General features: G+C 38.5%; 1 protein-coding gene across 3 annotated transcripts; it reads right to left on the reverse strand.

Moving 5' to 3' along the window:
* Positions 1-1,359: 1,359 nt before the first annotated feature.
* On the reverse strand, positions 1,360-12,080 carry LOC145489229 (uncharacterized). 3 transcript variants are annotated; one of them, XM_081468172.1, is made up of 10 exons: positions 12,048-12,080; positions 11,012-11,073; positions 9,968-10,044; positions 9,592-9,766; positions 6,815-6,964; positions 5,765-6,007; positions 4,631-4,780; positions 4,241-4,474; positions 2,817-2,981; positions 1,360-1,736 (listed from the first exon to the last, which is right to left on the reverse strand). In XM_081468172.1, the coding sequence occupies exons 2-10, from the start codon at positions 11,049-11,051 to the stop codon at positions 1,669-1,671; spliced, it is 1,302 nt and encodes a 433-aa protein (XP_081324298.1). In that variant the 5' UTR covers positions 11,052-11,073; positions 12,048-12,080; the 3' UTR covers positions 1,360-1,668. The 3 variants fall into 3 exon arrangements, with proteins under 3 accessions (XP_081324298.1, XP_081324299.1, XP_081324300.1); XM_081468173.1 differs by lacking the exon at positions 12,048-12,080 and having other exon boundaries at positions 11,012-11,627; XM_081468174.1 differs by lacking the exon at positions 1,360-1,736 and having other exon boundaries at positions 2,812-2,981.
* Positions 12,081-12,583: the final 503 nt, after the last annotated feature.

Below are 12,583 nucleotides of genomic sequence, written 5' to 3' on the forward strand. Positions count from 1 at the left end.
ATGACAGAAATTTTGTTTTCTTCCCTGGTTAACACTTTGCAATCAAAAATCTTTTCTTGTGGAAAGTTTTTAATTTTGATCCTTGCTTAAAGAAGCTTTTAAATTTATGTATGTATTCTATTTCTGAATTATTATTATTATTATTATTATTATTATTATTATCGTTCTGCGTTTTTATCCAACGAGGTATTTTAAAGTAATGTTATGTTATACGTTCACACAATCACTATCACTATCACTATCACTATCATTATCATTACCATTACCATTACCATTACCATTACCATTACCATTACCATTACCATTGCCATTACCATTATCATTATCATTATCATTATCACTGTCATTATCATTATCATTATTATTATTGTTATTCAATTGCAAGTGACTTTCTTTTTCAGTTCAGTTTTCTATGTATTGTGTATGGCGCGAGGGGATTGGTGGTAGGGTCTTTCTCATTTGTAGATCTGAGCTTCTCAAACTCATTCATAATTCATCAAGTTAAAACAAAGTAAATTATGACAGAGACAGTGTTTGGATATCTGTTCTTATTTAGCATAGATTTTTAGGATTTCATTTCTCCGTTTTCTCCTTAGTTTTAGTTACAATTGAGAAGATATATCAAACACTCAAGACAGGGTTTGACCACATTTCCAAACACCTCGAATTTCGTCAAAAATACTCCGCTACGCGTCGAATTTTGAACTCTCTTCTCGATGTTTGGAAATGTGGTCAAACACGGTCTTTCGTGTTTAATATATTACATCTAAACCTGACACACTACCAATACATATCCACTGATATGGCAACTTTGGCGAACCTCGTGAGTGATAATCCATGATAGCGGGAAGGTCGCTCTCAAGAAGTAGCAAAGAGCCAGTGTGCGTCGAATGATCAAAAGACCTTTTGACTTGAGTGGTTTGTACTCCCATTAAAGACTATGAGATGAGAATTCTTGCCTTCAAATTTTCAAACAGTTTTGTGTATTTGAATGAATAATTTTTACGCGGATAAAATAACAATTTTCTAGAGAATATCACGTGGTTTGTAATGAGAAAGAAACCAAATGCTCTTGGTTTTTTAAATGTCACGTGTAACGAATAGTTTATCTTGCAATCTTAGTACTGAAAGCGCTTACAAAAATACGCCATTATTCATGGAGCGCTTTTGCTTTTCTGCTGAATAACAAGTGCTCTAATACGTTTGTTTGTATACCCCAATTCACTTGTTTGTTCCCAAACTGGCATGTAATCATTCTGTTCTTTACAGGGGTATCAAGGATCGTCCACGTGATCTAAATGCAGTTTGTTTCATTTTCCTCCTACATGACTGAATGAGTTTGAGAATATAGTTTTTCAGGACCTTCTTTTAATTACAGTTATTTTCTATTCTATACAGTCTACAATGCAAACCCTATGACATATATGATCTGAAATGTCTAAAGAGCTACGGAAAACAACGCATTTCGTCAACTTCATTTCCCTTGGTTATGCCTTAGCGTTTTGCAATCCCTTACGTCATGACAATTTCAACTGTCTTACAATTATCCCCTTAGCCGTTTAGCCTCGAAATATCGAATTTAAGTCTCTAAATCGTTTTTAATGATGAGGTCCTTTACGCAGTTCGTTTCCATTCCTGTATGATTTGGTATTTGGCTAAATGGGCGTTTCAATGATGCCTGTGGTCTTCTGCTTCGTCCTGAGTCGATCCACTGCCAGTCGACTCTCCTTCAGCACCTGTCAAATAGACATGACGTCATGAAGCTACGAAATACTGAAACAACGACGGAATTCTCCCTACAGCCCTATTAACTTTTGTTTAGCGTAACAAACTTATGAAATTCCAAAACTTCACCACTTGGACATTCAGAATATATTAATAATCAATCATAGCCTCGAAATGTTACATATAAAAACGCTAAACCTTAATTTATTGAAGATCAAATCGTAAAATATCATAATATTTATCTTAAATGAAGTCTTAGTAAAACGTGAGTCAGCTGTCTTCGATATCCTTCAAGTGACTCGATTTATCCGTATAAACACAAGCCTATATTTCAGTATGCATACAAATACACATTAGGCCCTATTCAGACCTGGCTTCTCTATTTGGATTTCCTTGTGATCCAGCTGCGTAGCGCTAGGAATATTTACTATAGGCAATGATAAAGAAACTCGGATCGTATATAGTACGTTCAAAACTGTTTCATTTGAAGTAACAACATGACGTGTGATCGCCAACAATAACACAAAACTAATCCAAATCAATAAAGATGCTGTAGAGTTCTAAAATGTAGAAAAAAAATTCGTCAAAGTTACACAAGGCTTGTCACTGAAAACAAGAAGATTGACTGTCAAATTAGGGTTGCAAAGAAAAATATATAGAAACATCAAGTTCCTTACACAGGGAAATCTTATACTTAACTTTTCTAGATAAATTTCAGAAAAAGTCGCAAAGTTAGGCAGCTTTAACTTAGATATTGCAAAAGTCACCAAAGGTTTGGTTTGAGTCGGTGTGGGCACCTACCAGTCCCATGTCTGAATGGGGTTAAGACATAGCTTTCGTAGACCTCAATTTGCTAAACCAATCAACGCCAGCAGGAAGATATAATATCTAAAATATAGGTCGTGAACCGGTATTTGTTGCATCCCAAATACGCCAAATATTCTCTGATAAGATGAATTCGTCAAACTCGTAATGGGATAAATAATTAAGACCTTGCTGGACACCAGAATTGGTTTAGGAGTAATGCTTCACGCAAGGACTATTTTATGCGTCATATGATGCAAAGTATGAATCAAGAAATCTTAACTAACCTGGAAAGGTTATCCTGTACACATAGTTGGCCTCCGTATCCCGGCCTCCACACAATTTTGAACCACTGGAACACGTTTGAGTTGAACTTATGTCCTCAAAACACTTGTCTGATGAACCATACTTGTCGTAATTCGTTATGTCAGGACTACTGCGCACACAAAGCCCTAAAGGAGATAAAAAGAACAGTGGATATGCTGCCATCGTCATCAGGATCCGCATATCAACATCGTTGTCGTCACTAGTGACGACATTAACAAGTATACCTGATATAAAGTTTCAACGAACGTTGAAACAATCTAAGTTCTATGGAAAAAGGTTTGCCACTGACTCTTGATATTTTTCAACAGACGTTTCGGCTAATGCTTAAGCCTTCATCAGTGATATGAAAGCGAAGTTCGTTGTAATACGCTATTTAAAGTAACGTAACGCGAAGCTTGCGCGCGTGACCATGTAATTCATGCCCTTGCGATGCCTTTGTAGGCTTCTGGACGTAGGATATGATCGTTCCCAGAGTTCCGGTCCAGAGTAGAGTGCCGGGCTTCGAGGAAAAGTCGCTCGTGGTAATTAGCTTCGAAACCAACGACCTTGACGTTTTCAAAGTTCATGCTGCGGTTGAAATGGTGGACATGACTTGCAACTTTGGAGTTTTGGTCAGAACCTGCCATTGCCTTTCTGTGCTCCGCAATTCGGGTCTTCAATGATCTTTCTGTTTGGCTACAGTACACAAAATTACACTGTGTGCAATTGATTTTGCACACTATGCCTGATTTCTGGCAGTCAGAATCATGATCGTCTCGCTCTTTGGGGCGGGGAAAAAGGCTATTGATGGTTAGTTGTTTTTAAACAGAGTGGAACAACCTGTTTGTGTACACTTTGTGAAACTAGCTTATCTTTATAGAAATAAGGTGCAGATAGCTATAATATAATCTTAAAGTTAGGGATAATCTAGATCTTATCGTAACGAATAATTAGAAAAAGGTTTCGACCTATTTCAGACAGAAGGGCAGAAACGGTCCAGACCATCAAGAAAGGCGTATGGACCAATGATGACATCGATCGTACTGATGATATTGCTGACGGTTTACAGAAGAGAAGCCTGCTTGGCTGTTGCTTAAGACTGCACAAATTAAATAGCGATGAAGAGAACTGATAGCGTTCACGTGAAGCCCTGAGGTCTTAAAATGAATGGGCTGAAACAAATTCTCCTTTCACTTGCTTTGAATACCCTCTAAAAATCCTTATTTAAACCAAGCCACCCTCCCGCAAACCGCACCAAAAAAAAAAACATTGTCAAATTTTCCTCCCCAAAAAATACCGGAATCGAAAATTTCAAACCCAAAAAATTCTCCGATTCAGCATCATTGGAAAGAACTCTTTGACGAGGAAGAGTTTATTCTTTCGTTTTTGCGAGACTGTTACTCACCCAGTTCCCTGACTCCGAAATACTCCCAGCCATTTATTTGTGCCTTACGTGCGCATCTGCAGAGGAATTCTGGGAAGTCCACTTCATACTTCTCACTAAACTGAAGCATATTTCCAGCGAAGTTCGGTTTGTCTGGCGCCGCTTCATTATAGAAAATACCTGGCATAGCGAGGTTCTTTTTGTTTTCTTTGTAACAACCCACAGGACTGATATTTACTTCACACGAGCCGTCCCCTAAAGAAAAAAAAATTAGAGAAAAAACGGTTTGTACTTTTTTACGGACAGACCACCTCGAGAACTGAGACGATAGTCACCTGAGTTAAAAATAAATTATTTTACACGATAGAAAGAAAAAACGAATACCGAGTTTTATCAAATGGTCTTTCTTACTTATCCTATAGACGTAGTTGGCAAAGCCTGTCCCAGAGCAGAACGGACTGCTTCTGGTACAGGGCATGAAACATTGGTCAATACAGCGACTTCCACTGATTCCATCTCTATAATATGTCAGATGACTGTCTGGGCCGCTCCAGCACTCTCCTGTAAGAAAATCGGTAGAGAAAATTGATCTATCAACAGAAAAATAGGTGTCACCGAACGTCCAAGATCGTTAAATCCAGGCAAAGCTATAGCAATGGCCATCTGCCCTATCATTGTTCATTTTATTGCTTGGCGCGTGCTCTCATGCATGACGTGGCCTGTGATATTTGCGTGCGCAGCATTGTGAGCAGTAAGGATGCGCAGAAGCAATTAGGGCGAACGTCCTTAAAAATATAAAGCAAAGAAGTAAAAATATGTAAAGTATGAAAATATAAAAAAGAGGTAAGGGTTAGAGTTAAGAAGTAAGTAAAAGAAGGGGTGAGGGTTATGCTGCACATAAAAACGTTAAGCTTGATAATGACCGAAGTTCGGTCGAAACGTCGCGCGCTCTTACCGTTATTTTTCACTTCAAATTATTTTAAAAAACCTTTACTTATAAAAAAGGCACACATCAAACTTACAGAATCGATCCTGCCGTAGCAAATGGCAGAGGAACACACTAGTAATAATAACTTCGCCTTTTTTTTTTTTCGGTAGCTTTTTCAAAACTAGTCAAAGTCAAAAATTATATTCATAAATGATGGACTTTTGTCCACAGCATTTATTATTATCTGTTTCTCATTTAGATTGAATTGAACTTAATTTTATGGTGTGTCTTTGTCAGAACGCCTACAGTGCATCTTCCCAGCAGTTCCCTTTTGGTCTGAGATCATACTCGCGAGGCGATCCCCTTTGAAGTCCTAGAGTCATGTTGCCTATCTTCTTCGTGTCATGTGGCACATAAGACCTACCTAGAGTCATACAGCATGTTAATTTACATAACATATCTGCGCTTTTCCACATTTATTCGAGTTCACTTCCTTACATTTTAGGACTATTTCCAGGAATATTTGTTTACGTAAAACTGTTATAGTAATACCACAGATCACTGCTTTTATAACCTGTGATTGAGCATTTTTCTTAAGCTAATATTGTTTCTCTTACCGTAAAATTGCATGCCGAAGAAGGTGTAATTCTTGGCTTTGGCTTTAGCTGCACACCTACAGGCAAAATCCGGTACATACACATCCCAATTTCGCCAATCAATTCGCTTTCCACTGAATCCGGTTTTTACGGTGGGGTCTCGATCGTTGGAAATATATTCTGGCAGTGGTCTGGCTAATTTGCTGTGGAGATCTCTAAAACAACCAACCCTCTCGAAAGCAATCGTAGGGCAGCTCGTGTCCTCTGTAACAACAAAGATTTTTTCACACTTGAATACGTGTCCATGAAATAAGTACATTTTGTAGCTGACGCTAAGCGCAGGAAAATGTGCGCGAGTAAGTCACAACTGACTTGGGTTTTACTTCTGATTGGATGACAAAGTGGCATGAATGTAGCGTAGTAAAGCAAAACCAATGATTTGTCGATACTCAAGCGAAAATCGCTCAATAGCTTACGTCTGTGTCAGATATGTTCATGCGAATATATTGAATTTAAACTCCACAGGCGAAATGCTCAAAAGCAGTTTCATTCACGCATTGTTCAAGGCAGATTGAATAATCTTTTTAAGGGAGGTGGTAAGCTTACATGTCTACGTGTGTTCTTCTAATGAGCAAGCTTGAGACTCTTACCTTGCTGGCAACTAATACACTCTGGCTTAAATAGAATAACATTATTAGCTAGAATAGAATAATATTATTAGCTGTAATTAATATAGTTCTCATTTATACACGTTCGTATTTTGAACGAGTTCTTAGCTCCTCGATGAAACGTGTTAAAATAAATGATTGATTGAGTGGTTGATTGATTGATTAGCTTCACTTTTCACCCTTCACTCTTCACTCTCCACCCTTCACCCTCCACCTTTCCACCCTCCACCCTCCACCCTCCACCCTCCAGCCTCCACCCTCCACTCTCCACTCTCCACCCTACACTCTCCACTATTCCAATCACCCTCCCCATCTCTTCCACTTCGGTGTACTAAAGTGCTTAAGACGAGCAAGAAGAACTTACATGTTCAAGCAGGTTACAATGAAATATGATAATACTTACCAATCCGATACACCATGTTGCGCCATTGTTTACCCATACAGAAGCGTGACCCTTCATGGCATTCCTGATAGTCATCTTGTAAACAGCCTTTCATATCTGCCCCGTGCTTTTTGTAGTCATGTTGATTACTGTTACCAGCCCAACACTCTCCTAATTGCCAAAAACGTGACACGATCATTGAATTTTTAATAGAAGGGAAAATTTGGTAAAACACGGCGTCATGTTGAAAGAGCTCCCAATAAGTTTCTCTTCTTTCCTCTTACAATCTGGAACAACTATTACTAATGGTAATAGGACTGAGTGGAGTCCAATTCGGTCTGTAATCATACGAGTGATAAACAAAATCGAACGACTGCGAAGCGGGAGTCCGATTTGTTAATCACGAGTATGATTACAGACTGAATTGGACGACACGATGTCCTGTTACCAATTAATCAAAACTATGACAAAATTCGAGAAACGAACAAACCATCGATTAAGCGCTGAACGATTAAACGTCGTTATTAATGCTGAAAAACACAGCAGTTTACTCAACAAAGTGCACCGCAACAGCGCGCACAAAATGACGCGTACTGTCTAATTACAAGCATGACGCGTATACACTGTCCAATTAATGCTCAAATCGGGCCGCTGATAGCCAATCACGTTCGAGAATGTTGTTACAGTTTTGATTAACATAAAAACACGTGCACTAAAATCATACAGAGTATCATGAAGAGTGTTATTGATAAGTTCTTTTTCACATACCTTTAGAAGACTCGATGGAGTGTTTTAGAAATACAGATACGAAAGGAGTCCAGGACTCATGGGCTCCTGATCAGATGAATCCAGAAAAATATTTTCTAATCTGGGTCAAACTGAACTTTGAAAAAGGTTCTTTGTGAAAGGGAAGCTTATGTGAAGAGAGAGAAGTCAGCGTCCGTACCCTTTAATTCGCAGGCAAAATCCCAGACAACAAAATTAACCTACACAATACGACGGTATTTTTATCCAGTTATGGGGTGCCCAAATAAACAGGGATGACAAGTCTGTGATGGTAGGTCTGCATGTAGTGTGCATGTGTTCATGACGTGACGATCTGCTTGTTGTCTGTTTGCAGTGATTCTACTGTATAGAGCGTATTTCATTTGAGTGTGATCGTTATAATGAATACAGAAGAGTGCACGCGGCAATACAAAACACGTACATAATGGAAGAAAACTACTGGGAATACGTCCATGTAAACAAAACGCACGAATTAAGGAACAGACCACAAGTCTCTATGGTTTATAGGCTAATAAACCACGCGGGATGTCGGAACAACACGAAAAGGATTCGTAAATCACTAGCCTGCGGCTCGTGATTTACGAATTCCTCGAGTGTTCTTTCAACATCTCAAGTGGTTTATCAGCCTATAGACCATAGAAACTTGTGGTCTATTGCTTTTATATAATAATTCAGAAGACACGCTGAATTTCCATGAGTTTATTGGCACAATAAATCATAGCTGATTGACCTGTCAGAGCGCGCGCATAGATTTGATTATTATATAAACGTATATAAATCCTGTATTACTTTCATTTTCAACTGCTTGTGATAATTTTGCTACTCTCGATTGAATTTGAACTTATAAAACCACAACCATCGCTCTTGACCATGTGAAAGAAGTCGTGAAACAATTTTAAAAAACCCCTCAAATCTGGATGATATCTCTCCGATATAGTGTTTACGTGAGGCCTTAGCCAATGTTAGCGTAATTCTTCAAAATAAATAAGATCTCTAAATTCTGAAATCGCAGCCATCCGCAGAGTCCCTTTAACGACACAAAGTATTTTCCATCATGAAAGATCTTTTAACAACTGGAAGGTAGTTAGTTATAGCTATAATTTATGGAGGGACAATGACCGCTAATTGTGAGAACCACCACTGAAGACCGCCTCGCGATTCGTTTTTAAATTACTACTGCATGTAGTTAAGGTGGCTCTATGGGGTAATCATTTATGGCGTTGCGCTCGCCAGTGTTATGTTTTGAATGCAGTTTTTGCATTCGCTTTCACACCCAGTCCTTTCAAACTTATTACATGTAATAACGAATGATTAAATAGTGTTTTGCTATCATCTCTGTTAAAATTTTGGGCTTTAGTCTTGAATTATAAATGCCCAAACAAATGTGTTTTGTACTGTTTGTGTGGCTTTATCTGTGATTTTCTTGAATTTTCTTCGGTGAAATCTTCCAAACTTTTTACAACACATCGCTTTCAGCGGGATGCGAATTTTAAACACGAAAAAAGGGAGGGTTTGTAAAGGCAGTTTAATCGATTTTTTCAAATTTATGTCTTTTACTGCTGCAAAAAGTCTGGTCTTATAGATTTCCCGGTAAAACGAGCTCCGACTGAAGTAAAATATTTACTACCAATCTGCCAAATTTTACGGAATTTCACCGAAGGAAATGCGAGAAAATTCACTGTCAGTTTTGCTTTTTGTGCTCATGTTGACGTCAGAAAATATCCAAAAACACTGACGTTTTCCTTCTAGCGCGCGCAAATTACTGAGCTTTCGTCCTCAGCGCGCGTACGATAGTAAAACTATAGGTAGCCACCTTAAACCGTTATACTTTGTAATAAAAAGGGATGCAAAATTTCTGACTAGATTAGAGAAAAGAATAGTCTTTTTTTATGTATATAATTGTCGTCGCGTCCTGAGGCTGACATACTCCTTTAAATACTTGGGCATTTGTCAGCAAGAGACACTCATTGAAACAGGCACGCACGCTAGTTAAATAAAATCATTAAACTTACCGTAAAACTGAAGACCGAAAAGATCGTACCCTAACTGCATCGCCTTCTGTGCACAGCGGCAAGCAAATCCCGGATAATATTCGTTCCAGTTAAACCAGTCGATCTTTCTACCACCATAGTTCTTGATGGAGGGATCACGCTCGTTGTATATGTAATTGGGCAGAGCTCTGTTGGACTGAGAATTTAAGAGACACACATACTTTGTCTTATCGTGTCTAGTGTACCAAATCCTATCTTTCGTCCCACCAATTCAGCTACACGGTAGTACAAGAGAACCTATAATTTACCATTCTTATAAGATGGACATCTCTGATCGTAATATCGATCTAACTTGAACCTAATGCGGGCTATATCTTAAGTCTAATGTGGGTTATACCGTATCTTTGTAGCATCCTATTGTTGTGAAGTCGACCTCGCACTTCACCCCACGACAGAGGTTTCCAGCAACATGACCTATCGAGCAGAAACCATGGAAAAATGACAGATATTAGTCTAAAAATTGGAAAGTTAGTAGTACAATGCTTCTTTGCTAAATACAAAGCTATGGCCAGATTTGGTCCCGGGTTCGATTGGAAGGTAAGTAAAGTAACCTGTCGTTTAATTTCTTGGCGTGTCTAAGCGCCCAACAATCTAAGCCCTTAGAGTAAAAGTCGAGTAAAAGATTTTAGTGCTGCGAGAAACAAGTCGTATGCCATTATTCATAGGCTTAGGGGCTGAAAGTGACCGGGGAGCGGAGAGGGGGACTGCAGCCTAACCTCAGTTTCGAACATTTTTGAAATATTTCTGGCAAAACACGGAGCGACAGGGTGTAACCTTCCAAAAGATTTCAAGTCTAGCTGGCTACTTTCCCTGACGTTTGCCTTGCCTGTTTCTCAGTGTTCCTTGCCTGTTTCTGTTTCGGAAAGCATCAAATGGGTTAAATGTGTATCGAGAAAATACACGATATGGATATTACTTCCATTTCCAATTTCCCACCTTCAACAAAACAATGACAAGAGAATCAAAGCCAAAGAATACTTTGCTTTGTGTGGGGCCTCTAAAAAGAACTGTTTAGAACGGCTCGCCAAAGAGCCGTTTTCAACTTTTTCTTGAAATTTTCATACGAGGAAGAAATAACTTTTTTCTTTTATAATTTCTGATTTTACTATGCCGTCGATCGAGGTCATAGAGTATGCGAGGGTTCAAATTAACTATTTTTGAAATTATAAAAGTTTCACTAGACGTGAGAATTGGGGACGTTTTTCTCTTTACTGGAATTTGAGTGCATTTGTATTCTGAATTCAATACTCACGCATTCAGGCATGGTATTTCTTTTCGGACAATGGGGTCATCATTCCCCTCCCCCCCCCCCTTCCAAGTGCGTAGGTGTCTGTACAGCTATGTCACTATTCAACTTTGATAGGGTGATTTTTCGACTTACTGACAGACGCCAACCACAGAAGTACAGTCAAGGTTTTCATTCTCAAGACAGGAGGTCAGCTTCTGTAAGAAAAAAAAAAAGAAATCAAAACAAATATGTTTAGGCGTATCCGACATAAACTTGCGGCTCTTGAGAGCTGGTTACTGTAACTTAAAAAATTTAATCGAACTATAAAAGAAAATGACAAACCATAGACTGTAAGGCTGATACTACGTGAAAGACGTTTCAAGACACCGACACGACAAGAACCGATAAAGAAGGATCGCAACAGTAGACAGCTGTTTCGTCCTTATTGGGACTCGTCAACACTGTGTAGCGAAAATATGTAACGCCAGCCCAAGAGCTAACGCACATAAATAGCAAAATGACCCGTTCACTAGATCAAGTTCCGTACTTTGACCTCACTTGCGCCCCGAAACACGCATTGCCACATCACGTGTTTCGGGGCGCAGGGAGACAAAGTGTCACGATTGATGTCTCGGAAAGCAAAAAATAAAATGTGGTTGGACAAGGCTAGCCTAAACATTTAACCGCATGGCCAGCACCATGCTTTAAAAAAAGCATCAAGCCGTAAAACGCATAAACGAACTTCATATCTCTTAACGCCTGGAAAGTAAAATTCATGATTGTGTTGTTCAGGACCCAGTATCCAGCGGATAAATCGCACATAATCATGTGGATAAATGTGAACAAAGCATACTACATTATCCACTAGATGGTGACTTCCCCAGTAATAGCGTTATAAATGCTTATTTGAGCGACCAAGGCCAATTAATACACACTCAGTCTTTAACAGTTTTGATCATTTGTTCCCTAGATCTCGCTGCATTTTGTTTTTTGTTTTTTGTTTGTTTTTTTGTTTTTTTGTTTTTTTCATTTTTTGTAACAGTTTTAAACTGATTTGATTCGATTGCACATTCAATTTTAGCAGTATGTGTGAAGAAATGCGTATTGGCTTAATCCTCCAGGTAAAACAAATTTAAATGGAAAAAATACACGTAAGTAAAACTGAATAACAACTCGAACTTGACCTCACCAGTTTATCCGAAGGAGGAGGCAGTCAGCTGGCTGCAAAGTTCTTGTTGCAAAAGAAATAAATGTTGGCACATTTATACAGAGATGTTTAGTCGGCGACATTTCCGCGAAACACGTCACTCTATCGGACAGGATATAACTACACGCGCGATAACTTGCTCCCTTTTTTGTGGTAATTAAAAGTTATTAATATAAAAGTTTGCAAAGTTATGATTAACGAGAAACTGATGAATATCGAACTGACTGTGGCCTTTTCGTGTAATATAAATTTCTCGTAGTCTAATCAGCCAGTAATATGGAATATGCCGCTCTACGTCTATCTGGGTAACATCAGACTATTTAATATATATCCATATCTCTTAAGGACTTTACACTTCTAGATTTATAGATCGGAGGCGATAAGTGGAATAACGAGATTTTGATCATTCTATTATTTAAAAAAATATATTTGAGGTAACTTTAGTAATTATTCCGGTCGTAAAAATATCTGTCCTCATTATATCAAGCTTGTTTCTCAAGCCAGTATTTTTACAGGCA

The sequence above is a fragment of the Orbicella franksi genome, chromosome 6, assembly GCF_964199315.1.
Source record: "Orbicella franksi chromosome 6, jaOrbFran1.1, whole genome shotgun sequence".
NCBI lineage: Eukaryota > Metazoa > Cnidaria > Anthozoa > Scleractinia > Merulinidae > Orbicella > Orbicella franksi.